This window comes from Pogona vitticeps, chromosome 7 (genome assembly GCF_051106095.1).
Source record: "Pogona vitticeps strain Pit_001003342236 chromosome 7, PviZW2.1, whole genome shotgun sequence".
NCBI classification, from domain to species: Eukaryota; Metazoa; Chordata; class Lepidosauria; order Squamata; family Agamidae; genus Pogona; species Pogona vitticeps.
In genome coordinates this window covers 15,853,324-15,874,148 of record NC_135789.1, presented here as the reverse complement: position 1 = coordinate 15,874,148, position 20,825 = coordinate 15,853,324, and the positions used below count along the sequence as shown (strand labels likewise).

The 20,825-nt window shown below is 49.8% G+C and overlaps 1 protein-coding gene across 1 annotated transcript; it reads left to right on the top strand.

Moving 5' to 3' along the window:
- Nucleotides 1-15,727: 15,727 nt before the first annotated feature.
- Nucleotides 15,728-20,780, top strand: LOC144584016 (mucin-16-like). Its single transcript, XM_078379090.1, has 13 exons — nucleotides 15,728-16,227; nucleotides 16,710-16,736; nucleotides 16,871-17,019; nucleotides 17,113-17,180; nucleotides 17,669-17,862; nucleotides 18,345-18,371; nucleotides 18,503-18,651; nucleotides 18,744-18,811; nucleotides 19,295-19,488; nucleotides 19,971-19,997; nucleotides 20,132-20,280; nucleotides 20,374-20,441; nucleotides 20,774-20,780. Exons 1-13 carry the CDS (start codon nucleotides 16,119-16,121, stop codon nucleotides 20,778-20,780), a joined length of 1,236 nt encoding a protein of 411 aa, XP_078235216.1. The 5' UTR covers nucleotides 15,728-16,118.
- The last annotated feature ends 45 nt before the right edge of the window (nucleotides 20,781-20,825 follow it).

Genomic DNA, 20,825 nt, shown 5'->3' with positions numbered 1-20,825 from the left:
CTGTGCAAGAGTTATAGGTGAAAATAATTTTTTTAAAAAAAATAATAACATAAAAATGTGGCAGCACTTTAAAGACTAATACTCACATTTAAAAATATAAAAGTTGGTCTTTAAAGTGCCACCACTCTGGATTTTTTTTTTTACTCTTTATTTTTATTTTGTTTTCTCCCGTAAATCAGAAACACTTTGGTGGCACAGAACAGGAAGTTAATTAACATGTAGGCACATTTTACTGATTGCAGTAGGATCCCCATATCCGTGAGATCAGTATCCGCTGATTCACTTATCCACAGTCTAAAAATCTTAAAAGAGAAATCCCCAGAAACATAGATTTCTAAAGAAGAAGTTACCAGAACTGGCCACTAGAGGGAGTAAGGGAACACACTATGTGTAGTGTTTGCTATAATCATTCATATAAGCATTATAATCATATAATCATTCATATAATCACTCACATTTGCTGTAATCCGCATTTTTCAGCATCCGCAGGTCTGTTTGGAACCAATCCCCTATGGATATTGAAAAATATGGAAGTACTGTATTAAACACTATACATTGTATGGTCTCTGCCTCCCTCTAGTGGCCAGTTCTGGTAAATACATCCTGGAAATATATCGCTATTTCAGTTTTTTCTTTTTTTATTATTTAATATTTTCAGCCAGTAGATAAGTGATCCTACAGCTGGCAGGGAGTCTTACTGTAATTTTATTTGGATGCCCAGAAGGAAGTGTGATTGGTCACTTCTAGACAACCCCACCTTTAAAAAAATAATTAAATTAGAAATTTGGGATTGGAAAGCGTGAGGTCCGAGGAAATCATCCGAACACTGAGGGGTAGTAGATCTGGTCCATGAAGCCTAAGAATTTCCTCAAGTTGAAGTTCAGAAGAATCATTGTGAATGTATTGTTCTCCAAACTGCCACGTCAAGTCTTAAAAGGGGGGAAGTTACACGTTCTCTTGGGTTAATTTCCTTGTTGTGCAGCTGGTGAACCGGCGATAGTGTGTGAGAGCAAAGGGAAACAAAGAAGGATTAGCAAGGATGGGGAAACCAAGGAAGGAAGGTTTTGTCCCTTCACTGTTGGATGTAGCTCCAGAAAAAACAAAAAGCAGTGCAGAAAGAAAGAATACTTTGTCTGAACAGAATTGATCCTGGAGATAGAAAGTGGATCTCTGACATTTACGGATCTAAGGGGAAGGCTTTGTTAGTTAGTTGAACCAGTGTTTGTCAACCTTGGGAAACCCAGATGTTCTTGACCTTAAACACCCAGAAATCCTGGCCAGCACAGCTGGTGGCAAAGCTTCTGGGAGTTGGCGTCGAAGAACATCTGGAGAACCAAGCTTTTAGACCAGTGGTTCTCAACCTTGGTAAACCAGATGTTCTTGGCCTGCAACACCCAGAAATCCTGGTCGACACAGCTGGTGGTGAAGGCTTCCAGGGGTTGGAGTCAAAGAACATCTGGGCAACCAAGGTTGGGGACCTCAGGTGTAACCCCTTGATGTCGCGGGGCTGAGCAAAGATAAATGCCTTCCTGGTCTGGATAGGTTGGAAGCTTCCGTGGTGGATCAGGGCAAAAAGGGGAACTGATCCATTTTCACTCTTGCCTCCATGGGCCTCCCGCTCTCGGGATGTGTGAATCCTTCCTTCCTCACAGGAGTGTAGGCATGCCTTTTTAAAATCTTGGCTCCGTCTCTCACCCATCCCTCCCCGCACCCATGCCAAGTCTTCTCTTAACAGTGATGGTGGGCACCAACCACCCGAGAAAAGCACTGCACGTTTTATGGTGTGAAGGTGGCATTCGAACAAGGAAAGCCATGCATAGGTCCAGAAAGTCATGGGTTTTAGAACAAAACACGCTGGAGGGGTGTTTGTTTTCCTTGAAAACTCCAGGTGGGCCATGAAGGCCCAGGAGATATGGCTTCACTCTAATGCTCCCACCATGGCTAACCATGGAAGGAAGGATGGCAGCGGAGGAAAGATGTAGAGGGACACTATCCTGTATGGTGCATGAATGGCACCATGTTAAGCCGCCCCCTGTCGCGTGATCAGTCAAGCCACTGGTTCTACAAGCAGTGTGAGACCAAGCATGTAAAATGAAAACTACTTCAGCGGGTGGACCATTTCTGCGATTGCTCTTCCATGCCCACATCAGGCCACAGGACTCAGGATTTGACCCGCCCGTTGCTTTCTTTCTAGGATTACTATAACGAATCTGCTGGCCTCCTTCTGAGATCACAGCAGTAATGGTGTATCTTTTTTCTTTAAAACAGCCACGTACGTTGGATCACAAACTCCCACTGATTTCTTCTCTACTCAGTCTACCCCTGAGACTACCACGATCACTTCATTACCTCCTGCCACGTCTCCCTCTGAAACTACAATGAATACTTCTCCACCCCCTACCACGTCTCCCCTTGAGACAATCACAATCACTCCTCTCCCTCCTACCACGTCTCCACTTGAGACAACCATGGCCACCTCTCTCCCTCCTACCACGTCTCCCCTTGAGACAACCAGAGAAATTTCTCTCCCTCCTACCACGTCTCTCCCTGAAACAACCATGGCCACCTCTCTCCCTCCTACCACGTCTCCTCTTGAGACAACCAGAGAAACTTCTCTCCCTCCTACCACGTCTCCCCTTGAGACAACCATGGCCACCTCTCTCCCTCCTACCACGTCTCCTCTTGAGACAACCAGAGAAACTTCTCTCCCTCCTACCACGTCTCCCCTTGAGACAACCAGAGAAACTCCTCTCCCTCCTACCACGTCTCCCCTTGAGACAACCATGGCCACCTCTCTCCCTCCTACCACGTCTCCTCTTGAGACAACCAGAGAAACTTCTCTCCCTCCTACCACGTCTCCCCTTGAGACAACCAGAGAAACTTCTCTCCCTCCTACCACGTCTCCCCTTGAGACAACCAGAGAAACTCCTCTCCCTCCTACCACGTCTCCCCTTGAGACAACCATGGCCACCTCTCTCCCTCCTACCACGTCTCCCCTTGAGACAACCAGAGAAACTTCTCTCCCTCCTACCACGTCTCCCCTTGAGACAACCAGAGAAACTTCTCTCCCTCCTACCACGTCTCCCCTTGAGACAACCACAGAAACTTCTCTCCCTCCTACCACGTCTCCCCTTGAGACAACCACAGAAACTTCTCTCCCTCCTACCACGTCTCCCCTTGAGATAACCAGAGAAACTTCTCTACCTCCTACCACGTCTCCCCTTGAAACAACCATGGCCACCTCTCTCCCTCCTTCCACTTCTCCCCTTGAGACAACCATGGCCACCTCTCTCCCTCCTACCACGTCTCCCCTTGAGACAACCAGAGAAACTTCTCTACCTCCTACCACGTCTCCCCTTGAGACAACCAGAGAAACTTCTCTCCCTCCTACCACGTCTCCCCTTGAGACAACCAGAGAAACATCTCTAACTCCTACCACGTCTCCCCTTGAGACAACCATAGAAACTTCTCTCCCTCCTACCACGTCTCCCCTTCAGACAACCAGAGAAACTTCTCTCCCTCCTACCACGTCTCCCCTTGAGACAACCACAGAAACTTCTCTCCCTCCTACCACGTCTCCCCTTGAGATAACCAGAGAAACTTCTCTACCTCCTACCACGTCTCCCCTTGAAACAACCATGGCCACCTCTCTCCCTCCTTCCACTTCTCCCCTTGAGACAACCATGGCCACCTCTCTCCCTCCTACCACGTCTCCCCTTGAGACAACCAGAGAAACTTCTCTACCTCCTACCACGTCTCCCCTTGAGACAACCAGAGAAACTTCTCTCCCTCCTACCACGTCTCCCCTTGAGACAACCAGAGAAACTTCTCTCCCTCCTACCAAGTCTCCCCCTGAAACAACCATGGCCACCTCTCTCCCTCCTACCACGTCTCCCCTTGAGACAACCATAGAAACTTCTCTCCCTCCTACCACGTCTCCCCTTGAGACAACCAGAGAAACTTCTCTACCTCCTACCACGTCTCCCCTTGAGACAACCATGGCCACCTCTCTCCCTCCTACCACGTCTCCCCTTGAGACAACCAGAGAAACTTCTCTCCCTCCTACCAAGTCTCCCCCTGAAACAACCATGGCCACCTCTCTCCCTCCTACCACGTCTCCTCTTGAGACAACCAGAGAAACTTCTCTCCCTCCTACCACGTCTCCCCTTGAGACAACCAGAGAAACTTCTCTCCCTCCTACCACGTCTCCCCTTGAGACAACCATGGCCACCTCTCTCCCTCCTACGACGTCTCCCCTTGAGACAACCAGAGAAACTCCTCTCCCTCCTACCACGTCTCCCCTTGAGACAACCATGGCCACCTCTCTCCCTCCTACCACGTCTCCCCTTGAGACAACCAGAGAAACTTCTCTCCCTCCTACCACGTCTCCCCCTGAGACAACCATGGCCACCTCTCTCCCTCCCACCACGTCTCCCCTTGAGACAACCAGAGAAACTTCTCTCCCTCCTACCACGTCTCCCCTTGAGACAACCATAGCAACTTCTCTCCCTCCTACCACGTCTCCCCTTGAGACAACCATGGCCACCTCTCTCCCTCCTACCACATCTCCCCTTGAGACAACCAGAGAAACTTCTCTCCCTCCTACCACGTCTCCCCTTGAGACAACCATGGCCACCTCTCTCCCTCCTACCATGTCTCCTCTTGAGACAACCAGAGAAACTTCTCTCCCTCCTACCACGTCTCCCCTTGAGACAACCATGGCCACCTCTCTCCCTCCTACCACGTCTCCCCTTGAGACAACCAGAGAAACTTCTCTCCCTCCTACAACGTCTCCCCTTGAGACAACCAGAGAAACTTCTCTCCCTCCTACCACGTCTCCCCTTGAGACAACCAGAGAAAATTCTCTCCCTCCTACCACGTCTCCCCTTGAGACAACCACAGAAACTTCTCTCCCTCCTACCACGTCTCCCCTTGAGATAACCAGAGAAACTTCTCTACCTCCTACCACGTCTCCCCTTGAAACAACCATGGCCACCTCTCTCCCTCCTACCACGTCTCCCCTTGAGACAACCAGAGAAACTTCTCTCCCTCCTACCACGTCTCCCCTTGAGACAACCATAGAAACTTCTCTCCCTCCTACCACGTCTCCCCCTGAAACAACCATGGCCACCTCTCTCCCTCCTACCACGCCTCCTCTTGAAACAACCAGAGAAACTTCTCTCCCTCCTACCACGTCTCCCCTTGAGACAACCAGAGAAACTTCTCTCCCTCCTACCACGTCTCCCCTTGAGACAACCATGGCCACCTCTCTCCCTCCTACCACGTCTCCCCTTGAGACAACCAGAGAAACTTCTCTCCCTCCTACCACGTCTCCCCTTGAGACAACCAGAGAAACTTCTCTCCCTCCTACCACGTCTCCCCTTGAGACAACCATGGCCACCTCTCTCCCTCCTACCACGTCTCCCTTTGAGACAACCATGGCCACCTCTCTCCCTCCTACCACGTCTCCCCTTGAGACAACCATAGAAACTTCTCTCCCTCCTACCACGTCTCCCCTTGAAACAACCATAGAAACTTCTCTCCCTCCTACAACGTCTCCCCTTGAGACAACCAGAAAAACTTCTCTACCTCCTATCACGTCTCCCCTTCAAACAACCATGGCCACCTCTCTCCCTCCTATCACGTCTCCCCTAGAGACAACCAGAGAAACTTCTCTCCCTCCTACCACGTCTCCCCTTGAGACAACCAGAGAAACTTCTCTCCCTCCTACCACGTCTCCCCTTGAGACAACCAGAGAAACTTCTCTCCCTCCTACCACGTCTCCCCTTGAGACAACCAGAGAAACTTCTAGCCCTCCTACCACGTCTCCCATTGAGACAACCATGGCCACCTCTCTCCCTCCTACCACGTCTCCCCTTGAGACAACCAGAGAAACTTCTCTCCCTCCTACCACGTCTCCCCTTGAGACAACCATGGCCACCTCTCTCCCTCCTACCACGTCTCCCCTTGAGACAACCAGAGAAACTTCTCTCCCTCCTACCACGTCTCCCCCTGAAACAACCATGGCCACCTCTCTCCCTCCTACCACGTCTCCTCTTGAGACAACCAGAGAAACTTCTCTCCCTCCTACCACGTCTCCCCTTGAGACAACCAGAGAAACTTCTCTCCCTCCTACCACGTCTCCCCTTGAGACAACCATGGCCACCTCTCTCCCTCCTACCACGTCTCCCTTTGAGACAACCATGGCCACCTCTCTCCCTCCTACCACGTCTCCCCTTGAGACAACCAGAGAAACTTCTCTCCCTCCCACCACGTCTCCCCTTGAGACAACCATCACTACTTCTCTCCCTCCTACCACGTCTCCCCTTGAGACAACCAGAGAAACTTCTCTCCCTCCCACCACGTCTCCCCTTGAGACAACCATCACTACTTCTCTCCCTCCTACCACATCTCCCCCTCAGACAACCATAGCAACTTCTCTCCCTCCTACCACGTCTCCCCTTGAGACAACCATGGCCACTTCTCTCCCTCCTACCACGTCTCCCCTTGAGACAACCAGAGAAACTTCTCTCCCTCCTACCACGTCTCCCCTTGAGACAACCAGAGAAACTTCTCTCCCTCCTACCACGTCTCCCCTTGAGACAACCAGAGAAACTTCTCTCCCTCCTACCACGTCTCCCCTTGAGACAACCAGAGAAACTTCTCTCCCTCCTACCACGTCTCCCCTTGAGACAACCAGAGAAACTTCTCTCCCTCCTACCACGTCTCCCCTTGAGACAACCAGAGAAACTTCTCTCCCTCCTACAACATCTCCCATTGAGACAACCATGGCCACCTCTCTCCCTCCTACCACGTCTCCCCTTGAGACAACCAGAGAAACTTCTCCCCCTCCTACCACGTCTCCCCTTGAGACAACCATGGCCACCTCTCTCCCTCCTACCACGTCTCCCCTTGAGACAACCAGAGAAAATTCTCTCCCTCCTACCACGTCTCCCCCTGAAACAACCATGGCCACCTCTCTCCCTCCTACCACGTCTCCTCTTGAGACAACCAGAGAAACTTCTCTCCCTCCTACCACCTCTCCCCTTGAGACAACCAGAGAAACTTCTCTCCCTCCTACCACGTCTCCCCTTGAAACAACCATGGCCACCTCTCTCCCTCCTACCACGTCTCCCCTTGAGACAACCAGAGAAACTTCTCTCCCTCCTACCACGTCTCCCCTTGAGACAACCATGGCCACCTCTCTCCCTCCTACCACGTCTCCCTTTGAGACAACCATGGCCACCTCTCTCCCTCCTACCACGTCTCCCCTTCAGACAACCAGAGAAACTTCTCTCCCTCCTACCACGTCTCCCCTTGAGACAACCAGAGAAACTTCTCTCCCTCCTACCACGTCTTCCCTTGGGACAGCCATAGAAACTTCGCTCCCTCATTCCACGTCTCCCTTTGAGACAACCATGGCCACCTCTCTCCCTCCTACAACGTCACCCCTTGAAACAACCATGGCCACCTCTCTCCCTCCTATCACATCTCCCCTTGACACAACCAGAGAAACTTCTCTCCCTCCTACCATGTCTCCCCTTGAGACAACCATGGCCAACTCTCTCCCTCCTACCACGTCTCCCCTTGAGACAACCATGGCCACCTCTCTCCCTCCTACCACGTCTCCCCTTGAGACAACCAGAGAAACTTCTCTCCCTCCTACCACGTCTCCCCTTGAGACAACCAGAGAAACTTCTCTCCCTCCTACCACGTCTCCCCTTGAGACAACCAGAGAAACTTCTCTCCCTCCTACCACGTCTCCCCTTGAGACAACCAGAGAAACTTCTCTCCCTCCTACCACGTCTCCCCTTGAGACAACCAGAGAAACTTCTCTCCCTCCTACCACGTCTCCCCTTGAGACAACCAGAGAAACTTCTAGCCCTCCTACCACGTCTCCCCTTGAGACAACCAGAGAAACTTCTCTCCCTCCTACCACGTCTCCCCTTGAGACAACCAGAGAAACTTCTCTCCCTCCTACCACGTCTCCTCTTGAGACAACCAGAGAAACTTCTCTCCCTCCTACCACGTCTCCCCTTGACACAACCATGGCCACCTCTCTCCCTCCTACCACGTCTCCCCTTGAGACAACCAGAGAAACTTCTCTCCCTCCTACCACGTCTCCCCTTGAGACAACCAAAGAAACTTCTCTCCCTCCCACCACGTCTCCCCTTGAGACAACCAGAGAAACTTCTCTCCCACCCACCACGTCTGCCCTTGAGACAACCAGAGAAACTTCTCTCCCTCCTACCACGTCTTCCCCTGGGACAGCCATAGAAACTTCGCTCCCTCCTTCCACTTCTCCCCTTGAGACAACCATGGCCACCTCTCTACCTCCTACCACGTCTCCCCTTGAGACAACCAGAGAAACTTCTCTCCCTCCTACCACGTCTCCCCTTGAGACAACCAGAGAAACTTCTCTCCCTCCTACCACGTCTCCCCTTGAGACAACCAGAGAAACTTCTCTCCCTCCTACCACGTCTCCCCTTGAGACAACCAGAGAAACTTCTCTCCCTCCTACCACGTCTCCCCTTGAGACAACCAGAGAAACTTCTCTCCCTCCCACCACGTCTCCCCTTGAGACAACCAGAGAAACTTCTCTCCCACCCACCACGTCTGCCCTTGAGACAACCAGAGAAACTTCTCTCCCTCCTACCAAGTCTCCCCCTGGGACAGCCATAGAAACTTCGCTCCGTCCTTCCACTTCTCCCCTTGAGACAACCATGGCCACCTCTCTCCCTCCTACCACGTCTCCCCTTGAGACAACCAGAGAAACTTCTCTCCCTCCTACCACGTCTCCCCTTCAGACAACCAGAGAAACTTCTCTCCCTCCTACCACGTCTCCCCTTGAGACAACCAGAGAAACTTCTCTCCCTCCTACCACGTCTCCCCTTGAGACAACCAGAGAAACTTCTCTCCCTCCCACCACGTCTCCCCTTGAGACAACCAGAGAAAATTCTCTCCCACCCACCACGTCTGCCCTTGAGACAACCAGAGAAACTTCTCTCCCTCCTACCACGTCTTCCCCTGGGACAGCCATAGAAACTTCGCTCCCTCCTTCCTCTTCTCCCCTTGAGACAACCATGGCCACCTCTCTCCCTCCTACAACGTCACCCCTTGAGACAACCATGGCCACCTCTCTCCCTCCTACCACGTCTCCCCTTGAGACAACCAGTGAAACCTCTCTCCCTCCTACCAGGTCTCCCCTTGAGACAACCAGAGAAACTTCTCTCCCACTCACCACGTCTCTCCTTGAGACAACCAGAAAAACTTCTCTCCCTCCTACCACGTCTTCCCCTGGGACAGCCATAGAAACTTCGCTCCCTCCTTCCACGTCTCCCCTTGAGACAACCAGAGAAACTTCTCTCCCTCCTTCCACGTCTCCCCTTGAGATGACTATGGCCACTTCTCTCCCTCCTACCACGTCTCCCCTTGAGACAAACAGAGAAACTTCTCTCCCTCCTACCACGTCTCCCCTTGAGACAACCAGAGAAACTTCTCTCACTCCTACCACGTCTCCCCTTGAGACAACCAGAGAAACTTCTCTCTCTCCTACCATGTCTTCCCCTGAGACAACCTTAGCCACTTCTCTCCCACCCACCACGTCTCCCCTTGAGACAACCAGAGAAACTTCTCTCCCACCCACAACGTCTCCCCTTGAGACAACCAGAGAAACTTCTCTCCCTCCTTCCACGTCTCCCCTTGAGATGACCATGGCCACTTCTCTCCCTCCTACCACGTCTCCCCTTGAGACAACCAGAGAAACTTCTCTCCCTCCTACCGCATCTTCCCCTGAGACAACCATGGCCAGTTCTCTCCCTCCTACCTCCTCTCCCCTTGAGACAAGCATGATCACTTCTCCTCCTCCTTCCACATCTCCCCTTGAGACGACCATAGCCACATCTCTCCCTCCTACCACTTCTACCCTTGAGACAACCATGGCCACATCTCTGCCTCCCACCACTTCTACCCTTGAGACAAGAATGGCCACATCTCTCCCTCCTACCACTTCTACCCTTGAGACGACCATAGCGACTTCTCTCCCTCCTACCACTTCTACCCTTGAGACAACCATAGCCACTTCTCTCCCTCCTACCACTTCTACCCTTGAGACGACCATAGCGACTTCTCTCCCTCCTACCACTTCTACCCTTGAGACAACCATAGCCACTTCTCTCCCTCCTACCACTTTTACCCTTGAGACAACCATGGCCAGTTCTCTCCCTCCTACCACTTCTACCCTTGAGACAACCATGGCCAGTTCTCTCCCTCCTACCACTTCTACCCTTGAGACAACCATGGCCAGTTCTCTCCCTCCTACCACCTCTCCCCTTGAGACAAGCATGATCACTTCTCCTCCTCCTTCCACATCTCCCCTTGAGACAACCATGGCCACATCTCTCCCTCCTACCACTTCTACCTTTGAGACATCCATAGCCACTTCTCTCCCTCCCACCACATATCCCCTTGAGACGACCATAGCCACTTCTCTCCCTCCTACCACATCTCCCCTTGAGACAACGATGGCCACTTCTCTCCCTCCTACCACGTCTCTCCCTGAGACAACCAGGGCCACTTATCGCCCTCCTACCACGTCTCCCCTTGAGACAACCGTGGTCACTTCTCACCCTCCTACCACATCTCCCCTTGAGACAACCATGGCCACTTCTCTCCCTCCTACCACGTCTCTCCCTGAGACAACCAGGGCCACTTATCGCCCTCCTACGACTTCTACCCTTGAGACAACCATAGCCACTTCTCTCCCTCCTACCATGTCTTCCCTTGAGACAACCATAGAAACTTCTCTCCCTCCTACCACGTCTTTCCCTGAGACATCCATAGCAACTTCTCTCCCTCCTATCACGTCTTCCCCTGAGACAACCATAGCCACTTCTCTCCCTCCCACCACGTCTTCCCCTGAGACAACCATGGCCACTTCTCTCCCTCCTACCACGTCTTCCCCTGAGACAACCATGGCCACTTCTCTCGCTCCTACAACATCTCCCATTGAGACAACCATGGCCACTTCTTTCCCTCCCACCACGTCTTCCCCTGAGACAACCATAGCAACTTCTCTCCCTCCCACCACGTCTTCCCCTGAGACAACCATAGCCACTTCTCTCCCTCCTACCACGTCTTCCCCTGAGACAACCATGGCCACTTCTCTCGCTCCTACAACATCTCCCATTGAGACAACCATGGCCACTTCTTTCCCTCCCACCACGTCTTCCCCTGAGACAACCATAGCAACTTCTCTCCCTCCCACCACGTCTCCCCTTCAGACAACCATGTCCTCTTCTCTCCCTCCTACCACGTCTCCCCTTGAGACAACCATAGCCACTTCTCTCCCTCCTACCACGTCTCCCCCTGAGACAACCATGGCCACTTCTCTCCCTCCTACCACGTCTTCCCCTGAGACAACCATGGCCACTTCTCTCCCTCCTACCGCATCTTCCCCTGGGACAACCATGGCCACTCCTCTCCCTCCTACATCTCCCATTGAGACAACCATGTCCACTTCTTCCCCTGAGAGAACCATAGCAACTTCTCTCCCTCCCACCATGTCTCCCCTTGAGACAACCATGGCCACTTCTCTCCCTCCTACCATGTCTTCCCCTGAGACAACCATAGCAACTTCTTCCCCTCCTACCACGGCTCCCCTTGAGACAACCATGGCCACTTCTCTCCCTCCTACCACGTCTCCCCTTGAGACAACCATAGAAACTTCTCTCCCTCCTAACACGTCTTTCCCTGAGACATCCATAGCAACTTCTCTCCCTCCTACCACGTCTCCCCCCGAGAGAACCATGGCTACTTCTCTCCCTCCTACCACGTATCGCCTTGAGACAACCATGGCCATTTCTTTCCCTCCTACCACGTCTCCTCTTGAGACAACCATGGCCACTTCTCTCCCTCCTACCATTTCTCCCCTTCAGACAACCATGGCCACTTCTCTCCCTCCTACCACGTCTCCCCTTGAGACAACCATCGCCACTTCTCTCCCTCCCACCACGTTTCCCCTTGAGACAACCATGGCCACTTCTGTCCCTCCTACCATGCCTCCCCCTGTGACAACCATGGCCACTTCTGTCCCTCCTACAACATCTCCCATTGAGACAACCATGACCACCTCTCTCCCTCCTACCACGTCTCCCCTTGAGAAAACCAGAGAAACTTCTCTCCCTCCTACCACGTCTCCTCTTGAGACAACCAGAGTAACTTCTCTCCCTCCTACCACGTCTCCCCTTGAGACAACCAGAGAAACTTCTCTCCCTCCTATCACGTCTCCCCTTGAGACAACCAGAGAAACTTCTCTTCCTCCCACCACGTCTCCCCTTGAGACAACCATCACTACTTCTCTCCCTCCTACCACGTCTCCCCTTGAGACAACCATAGAAACTTCTCTCCCTCCTACCACGTCTCCCCTTCAGACAACTACAGAAACTTCTCTCCCTCCCACCACGTCTCCCCTTGAGACAACCATCACTACTTCTCTCCCTCCTACCACATCTCCCCCTCAGACAACCATAGCAACTTCTCTCCCTCCTACCACGTCTCCCCTTGAGACAACCATAGCCACTTCTCTCCCTCCTACCACGTCTCCCCTTGAGACAACCAGAGAAACTTCTCTGCCTCCTACCACGTCTCCTCTTGAGACAACCAGAGAAACTTCTCTCCCTCCTACCACGTCTCCCCTTGAGACAACCAGAGAAACTTCTCTCCCTCCTATCACGTCTCCCCTTGAGACAACCATAGCAATTTCTCTGCCTCCTACCACGTATCCCCTTGAGACAAGCACGATCACTTCTCTACCTCCTACCACATCTCCCCTTGAGACAACCATGGCCCCTTCTGTCCCTCCTACGACGTCTCCCTCTGTGACAACCATGGCCACTTCTGTCCCTCCTACCACGTCTCCCTCTGTGACAACCATGGCCACTTCTGTCCCTCCCACCACGTCTCCACTTGAGACAACCATGGCCACTTCTGTCCCTCCTACCACGCCTCCCCCTGTGACAACCATGGCCACTTCTGTCCCTCCTACCACGTCTCCCCCTAAGACAACCATGGCCACTTCTCTCCCTCCTACCACGTCTCCCCTTGAGACAACCAGAGAAACTTCTCTCCCTCCTACCACGTATCCCCTTGAGACAACCATAGCCACTTCTCTCCCTCCTACCACGACTCCCCTTGAGACAACCATAGCCATTTCTCTCCCTCCTACCACATATCCCCTTGAGACAAGCATGATCACTTCTCTACCTCCTACCACATCTCCCCTTGAGACAACCATGGCCACTTCTGTCCCTCCTACCACGTCTCCCTCTGTGACAACCATGGCCACTTCTGTCCCTCCTACCACGTCTCCCTCTGTGACAACCATGGCCACTTCTGTCCCTCCCACCACTTCTCCCCTTGAGACAACCATGGCTACTTCTCTCCCTCCTACCACGTCTTCCCCTGAGACAACCATGGCCACTTTTCTCCCTCCTACCACGACTCCCCTTGAGACAACCATAGCCACTTCTCTCCCTCCTACCACGACTCCCCTTGAGACAACCATAGCCATTTCTCTCCCTCCTACCACCTATCCCCTTGAGACAAGCATGATCATTTCTCTACCTCCTACCACATCTCCCCTTGAGACAACCATGGCCACTTCTGTCCCTCCTACCACGTCTCCCTCTGTGACAACCATGGCCACTTCTCTCCCTCCCACCCCGTCTCCTCTTGAGACAACCATGGCCACTTCTGTCCCTCCTACCACGTCTCCCCCTGTGAAAACCATGGCCACTTCTGTCCCTCCTACCACGTCTCCCCTTGAGACAACCATCGCCACTTCTACCACATCTCCCCTTGAGACAACCATGGCCACTTCTCTCCCTCCTACCACGTCTCCCACTGAGACAACCATGGCCACTTCTCTCCCTCCTACCACGTCTCCCACTGAGACAACCATGGCCACTTCTCTCCCTCCTATCACGTCTTCCAATGAGGCTACCACACCTGCTTCTTCCATCCTTACTACTTTTTCTAACCCTCTTACTACCTCCTATTTCCCACCTACAACCTCTGTTGAGTCTACTCTCTCAACATCAGCTGATGCAGAGTCAACCCTATGCATTACCACCACTTCAGCAGAGGAATCAACATCTTCCCGCCTGCCAGTCAGCTCGCCGTTTGAGAGTACAACTTCAACCTTTTCAACTGGATCGGAGGCTAGTTCATCTTCCATTACTCTCTCAGGTACTCTTTGAATTACCATCTTACTTGAGTAGATAGCAATATTAATCTGTTTCCCCTGGGAGAAATAGGATTGACACTGGAATTTATGATGTGTATGGATGAAATAACCATGTAGAAAACAGGGATACCCGATTTGTAATTCTGGCATGGGGAAATTCCTACATTTGCATGAGGTTACGACGTTTGGAGTTATCCTTCCCATCCAATTTATCCTTCCCATCCAATTTGTTCCTGCTAATTTTAACGTCTAATTACACTACCATTCCAGTGAAAATGTCTAACTTTGAATGCTTCTCCCTTCCTTCTGAATCTGTAATCCAACCAGCTACGGAGAATGTGCCGGAACAGCCCTGATTTGTCAAGAACAAAAAAAGGGCAGGAATTTCCCAGATTCTCCGAAACGAGTGGAATGCCTTCACAAATCCAAAGGCTGAAACCCTACCACTAAGACCAGCTAGAATAGAGTCAGAGAATCAGTGAGATTGATGTAACCTAAGAATTCAGTGAGTTGACTCTAGTCGAAACGATATTGGATGGAGAGCTAATAAAGGAACTTGATGTTTTGATGAGAAGATGGGGTTAGAGGCCGGCCCTGCATAGTGTTTTGAATTTAATGGAAGGAAAGAGAATATAATTTAATGGGATGTGCCCTCTACAAAAGGCTTCATCTACTGTAGCTATCTCCCACATCTTCTCATTTGGTAGAAGTACATGCAAGCTGGCTTGTGAATGGGAGATTAAGCTCCATTTTTTTTTAACAAAGAAGAAGGTTGCTTTTCCCAAATATCATCCACCATCATTGGGTTGTGGAAAGCTACTGCTCAAAATGGACTAGGATTTTCCACCCCCATGCAAGCTACTTTTTCTCCCGAAATAAGAGATGTATGAACACCTGTCAACCTTTTTTTGTAGGTTCCTCCTCAAAATCCACCATGGCACCCCCAGCGACAGCCCAAAAGTTCACCGGAACGATGTCAACAAAACAGACCACGCCAGTTCTGCCCACTACAACCTCAACGCCAGCGTGGGTTGTTATACACATCACCATCAATTTCACCATAACCAACATGAGATTTAAGGAAGAGATGGGGATTTTTCATTCTCAAAGATTCAACTTCACCGAGGCCGCAGTCCTCCACCTGGTAAGTCTGGCTACACTGGAGTTCTGGTGAACCATTTCGACTAAGGTTTCACACTTCCTGTTGAGTTGATGTACCTCCTCCTCTCTTTGCAAGCTCGACGGGAAGCTCCGTGAGACCAGCGTCGGCCCTGTCTATGAGGGATGCAAAGTCACAGCTTTCAGGTAAGGTTTCGTAAAACCTGTGAATCACTTTTTGGCCCTGGTCATCTCTAGGTAAGATAATAGAAGATCCATCAGTGTGGACCTTGAGCAGTAGACGTGGCCTTCAGGTCTATGTTGAGTCACGTTGTGGAAGATTCAAGGATTGAGATTTTTCCTGGAAGTACATCTAATGCAGATTAGATTACGTATCTGTGTCAATGGGCAGGGTATAAATCTAGTAAAATAAATAAAATAAGTATTTACTGTACATACCCTGGGTGTGAAACGAACCTTTTAGAATCATCACAATTCTGGCAGTGTGGCTTGTAGAATCCGATCTGACGTCTAAGGAAGATATGTAGCAGCCTAGGTTTTCTCTTTCTTTAGTTTACTTCCTCGTAAGCATCTGCTTATTCTTAATTCTGTATAGTATGTCTTTCCGGAGAGATTTTTTCTTCTTCTCGTTGTTTCGGCACTCCGATAAATTCTCCTCTGCTCTTTCAGACCTGTTAGAAACAGTTCCCAACCACAAGGATATCGTCCAGATACTGGGGTGGATGCCATCTGCACATACCGAAATGATTCCACCATGCCTGCCTTTGACCGAGTGAAAGTCTACCATGAATTAGTAAATCTGACTGACGGTTTTACCAAGATGGAGCCTTACCACCTGGACAGATACAGCCTCTACGTCAATGGTAGTCAAGTTACTTAAAATCATTAGGAACTAGATAGTGTATTTAGAAAGGTAAAGGTTCGCCTTGACATTTTTTGTCCAGTCATCTCTGACTCTAGGGGGCGGTGCTCATCCCCGTTTTCAAGCCGTAGAGCCAGCGCTTGTCCGTAGACAGTTTCCGTTGTCACGTGGCCAGCATGACTAGGGAATGTCGTTTTACCTTCCCACTGAGGTGGTACCTATTTATCTACTCGCATTTACATGCTTTCGAACTGCTAGGTTGGCGAGGAGCTGGGACAAAGTGATGGGTGCTCATTCCGTCGCGTGGATTCCATCTTACGACTGCTGGTCTTCTGACCCTGCAGCACAGAGGCTTCTGCGTTTTAGCTCGCAGTGCCACCACATCCCAATTAGATAGCTTTTAGAGTACCTTTTAGAGACATTTTAGAAGTTTTTTCAATAAGTTCTCCCTCTCACTGATCATTGTTCCTTCTGTTCTCCCAGGTTATCATGAAACGCCTCTGACACCTAGTGAGTATAGTTCAAAATTCCATACTTCATTTCCCAAACCACAATTCTGAATGAAACAGTGTTTGCTGATCAGTGCAGGTTTCCGGAGAAAAACATCAACACAATTGTTGTATCGTCTGCTCTGTCTTCTGCAGCGGCTCTGCCCACCGTTAGTTCAACACCGGCCCCTGCGCTCATCCCCTTCACCGTCAATTTCACCATAACCAACATGAGATTTAAGGAAGAGATGGGGGTTTTGGGTTCTCAAAGATTCAACTTCACCGAGGCTGCTGTCCTCCACCTGGTAAGTCCGGCTACACTGGAGTTCTGGTGAACCATTTCGACTAAGGTTTCACACTTCCTGTTGAGTTGATGTACGTCCTCCTCTCTTTGCCAGCTTGATGGGAAGCTCCGTGAGACCAGCGTCGGCCCCGTCTACGAGGGATGCAAAGTCACAGCTTTCAGGTAAGGTTTCGTAAAACCTGTGAATCACTTTTCGGCCCTGGTCATCTCTAGGTAAGATAATAGGAGACCCATCAGTGTGGACCTTGAGCAGTAGACGTGGCCTTCAGGTCTGTGTTGAGTCACGTTGTGGAAGATTCAAGGATTGAGATTTTTCCTGGAAGAACATCTAATGCAGATTAGATTACATACAGTATCTGTCTAAATGGACAGCGTATAAATCTAGTAAAATAAATAAAATAAGTATTTACTGTACATACCCTGGGTGTGAAACAAACCTTTTAGAATCATCACAATTCTGGCAGGCTGGCTTATAGAATCCAATCTGACGTCTAAGGAAGATATGTAGCAGCCTAGGTTTTCTCTTTCTTTAGTTTACTTCCTCGTAAGCATCTGTTTATTCTTAATTCTGTATAGTATGTCTTTCCGGAGAGATTTTTTCTTCTTCTCGTTGTTTCGGCACTCCGATAAATTCTCCTCTGCTCTTTCAGACCTGTTAGAAACAGTTCCCAACCACAAGGATATCGTCCAGATACTGGGGTGGATGCCATCTGCACATACCGAAATGATTCCACCATGCCTGCCTTTGACCGAGTGAAAGTCTACCATGAATTAGTAAATCTGACTGACGGTTTTACCAAGATGGAGCCTTACCACCTGGACAGATACAGCCTCTACGTCAATGGTAGTCAAGTTACTTAAAATCATTAGGAACTAGATAGTGTATTTAGAAAGGTAAAGGTTCGCCTTGACATTTTTTGTCCAGTCATCTCTGACTCTAGGGGGCGGTGCTCATCCCCGTTTTCAAGCCGTAGAGCCAGCGCTTGTCCGTAGACAGTTTCCGTTGTCACGTGGCCAGCATGACTAGGGAATGTCGTTTTACCTTCCCACCGAGGTGGTACCTATTTATCTACTCGCATTTACATGCTTTCGAACTGCTAGGTTGGCGAGGAGCTGGGACAAAGTGACGGGAGCTCACTCCGTCGCATGGATTCCATCTTACGACTGCTGGTCTTCTGACCCTGCAGCACAGAGGCTTCTGCGGTTTCGCTCACAGCACCACCACATCCCAATTAGATAGCTTTTAGAGTACCTTTTAGAGACATTTTAAAAGTTTTTTCAATAAGTTATCCCTCTCACTGATCATTGTTCCTTCTGTTCTCCCAGGTTATCATGAAACGCCTCTGACACCTAGTGAGTATAGTTCAAAATTCCATACGTCATTTCCCAAACCACAATTCTGAATGAAACAGTGTTTGCTGATCAGTGCAGGTTTCTGGAGAAAAACGTCAACACAATTGTATCATCTGCTCTGTCTTCTGCAGCGGCTCTGCCCACCGTTAGTTCAACACCGGCCCCTGCGCTCATCCACTTCACCGTCAATTTCACCATAACCAACATGAGATTTAAGGAAGAGATGGGGATTTTTCATTCTCAAAGATTCAACTTCACCGAGGCTGCAGTCCTCCACCTGGTAAGTCTGGCTACACTGGAGTTCTAGTGAACCCTTTTGACCAAGGTCACACTTCCTGCTGAGTTGATCGTACCTCCTCCTCTCTTTGCCAGCTCGATGGGAAGCTCCGTGAGACCAGCGTCGGCCCCGTCTACGAGGGATGCAAAGTCACAGCTTTCAGGTAAGCTTTCGTAAAACCTGTGACTCACATTTCGGCCCTGGTCATCTCTAGGTAAGATAATAGGAGATCCATCAGTGTGGACCTTGAGCAGTAGACATGGCCTTCAGGTCTATGTTGAGTCACGTTGTGGAAGATTCAAGGATTGAGATTTTTCCTGGAAGAACATCTAATGCAGATTAGATTATGTATCTGTCTAAATGGGCAGGGTATAAATCTAGTAAAATAAATAAAATAAGTTTTTACCGTACATACCCTGGGTGTGAAACAAACCTTTTAGAATCATCACAATTCTGGCAGTGTGGCTTGTAGAATCCGATCTGACGTCTAAGGAAGATATGTAGCAGCCTAGGTTTTCTCTTTCTTTAGTTTACTTCCTCGTAAGCATCTGTTTATTCTTAATTCTGTATAGTATTTCTTTCCTGAGAGATTTTTTCTTCTTCTCGTTGTTTCGGCACTCCGATAAATTCTCCTCTGCTCTTTCAGACCTGTTAGAAACAGTTCCCAACCACAAGGATATCGTCCAGATACTGGGGTGGATGCCATCTGCACATACCGAAATGATTCCACCATGCCTGCCTTTGACCGAGTGAAAGTCTACCATGAATTAGTAAATCTGACTGACGGTTTTACCAAGATGGAGCCTTACCACCTGGACAGATACAGCCTCTACGTCAATGGTAGTCAAGTTACTTAAAATCATTAGGAACTAGATAGTGTATTTAGAAAGGTAAAGGTTCCCCTTGACATTTTTTGTCCAGTCGTCTCTGGCTCTAGAGGGTGATGCTCATCCCCGTTTTCGAGCCGTAGAGCCAGCGCTTGTCCGTAGACAGTTTCCGTTGTCATGTGGCCAGCATGACTAGGGAATGTCGTTTTACCTTCCCACCGAGGTAGTACCTATTTATCTACTCGTATTTATATGCTTTCGAACTGCTAGGTTGGCGAGGAGCTGGGACAAAGCGACGGGAGCTCACTCCGTGGTGTGGATTCCATCTTACGACTGCTGGTCTTCTGACCCTGCAGCACAGAGGCTTCTGCGGTTTCGCTCACAGCACCACCACATCCCAATTAGATAGCTTTTAGAGTACCTTTTAGAGACATTTTAAAAGTTTTTTCAATAAGTTATCCCTCTCACTGATCATTGTTCCTTCTGTTCTCCCAGGTTATCATGAAACGCCTCTGACACCTAGTGAGTATAGTTCAAAATTCCATACTTCATTTCCCAAACCACAGTTCTGAATGAAACAGTGTTTGTTGATCAGGGCAAGCTTCCGGAGAAAAACGTCAACACAATTGTTGTATCGTCTGCTCTGTCTTCTGCAGCGGCTCTGCCCACCGTTAGTTCAACACCGGCCCCTGCGCTCATCCCCTTCACCGTCAATTTCACCATAACCAACATGAGATTTAAGGAAGAGATGGGGATTTTGGGTTCTCAAAGATTCAACTTCACCGAGGCTGCTGTCCTCCACCTGGTAAGTCCGGCTACACTGGAGTTCTGGTGAACCATTTCGACTAAGGTTTCACACTTCCTGTTGAGTTGATGTACGTCCTCCTCTCTTTGCCAGCTTGATGGGAAGCTCCGTGAGACCAGCGTCGGCCCCGTCTACGAGGGATGCAAGGTAACAGCTTTCAGGTAAGCCTTCGTAAAATCTGTGATTTTTTTTTCCTACTCTCAACATCTTCAGTGAGATAACGGGCAATCTATCATCGTGGTCTCTGAGCATCAGCCATGGTCTTCATGGCACTGCTCATTCATGTTTTAGAAGATTGTAAGGTTGACAGATTTTCTGAAAAATACATCGAACATATAGTTATGGAACACACCTTGAGTGTGAAAAGTAACTTTTAATCATCAGAATTTTGGCAGAGTTATTTGGAGAATGCTATGTAACTCACAAGGAAGATGCTTAACAGTATGGGTTTTCTTTTTCTTTGTTCATTTTTCATATATCTTGTTCTTTACAGTGTTTAGCTTCTGTTTATTTTTAAATATATTATTTGTGTTCCCTAAGAGGTT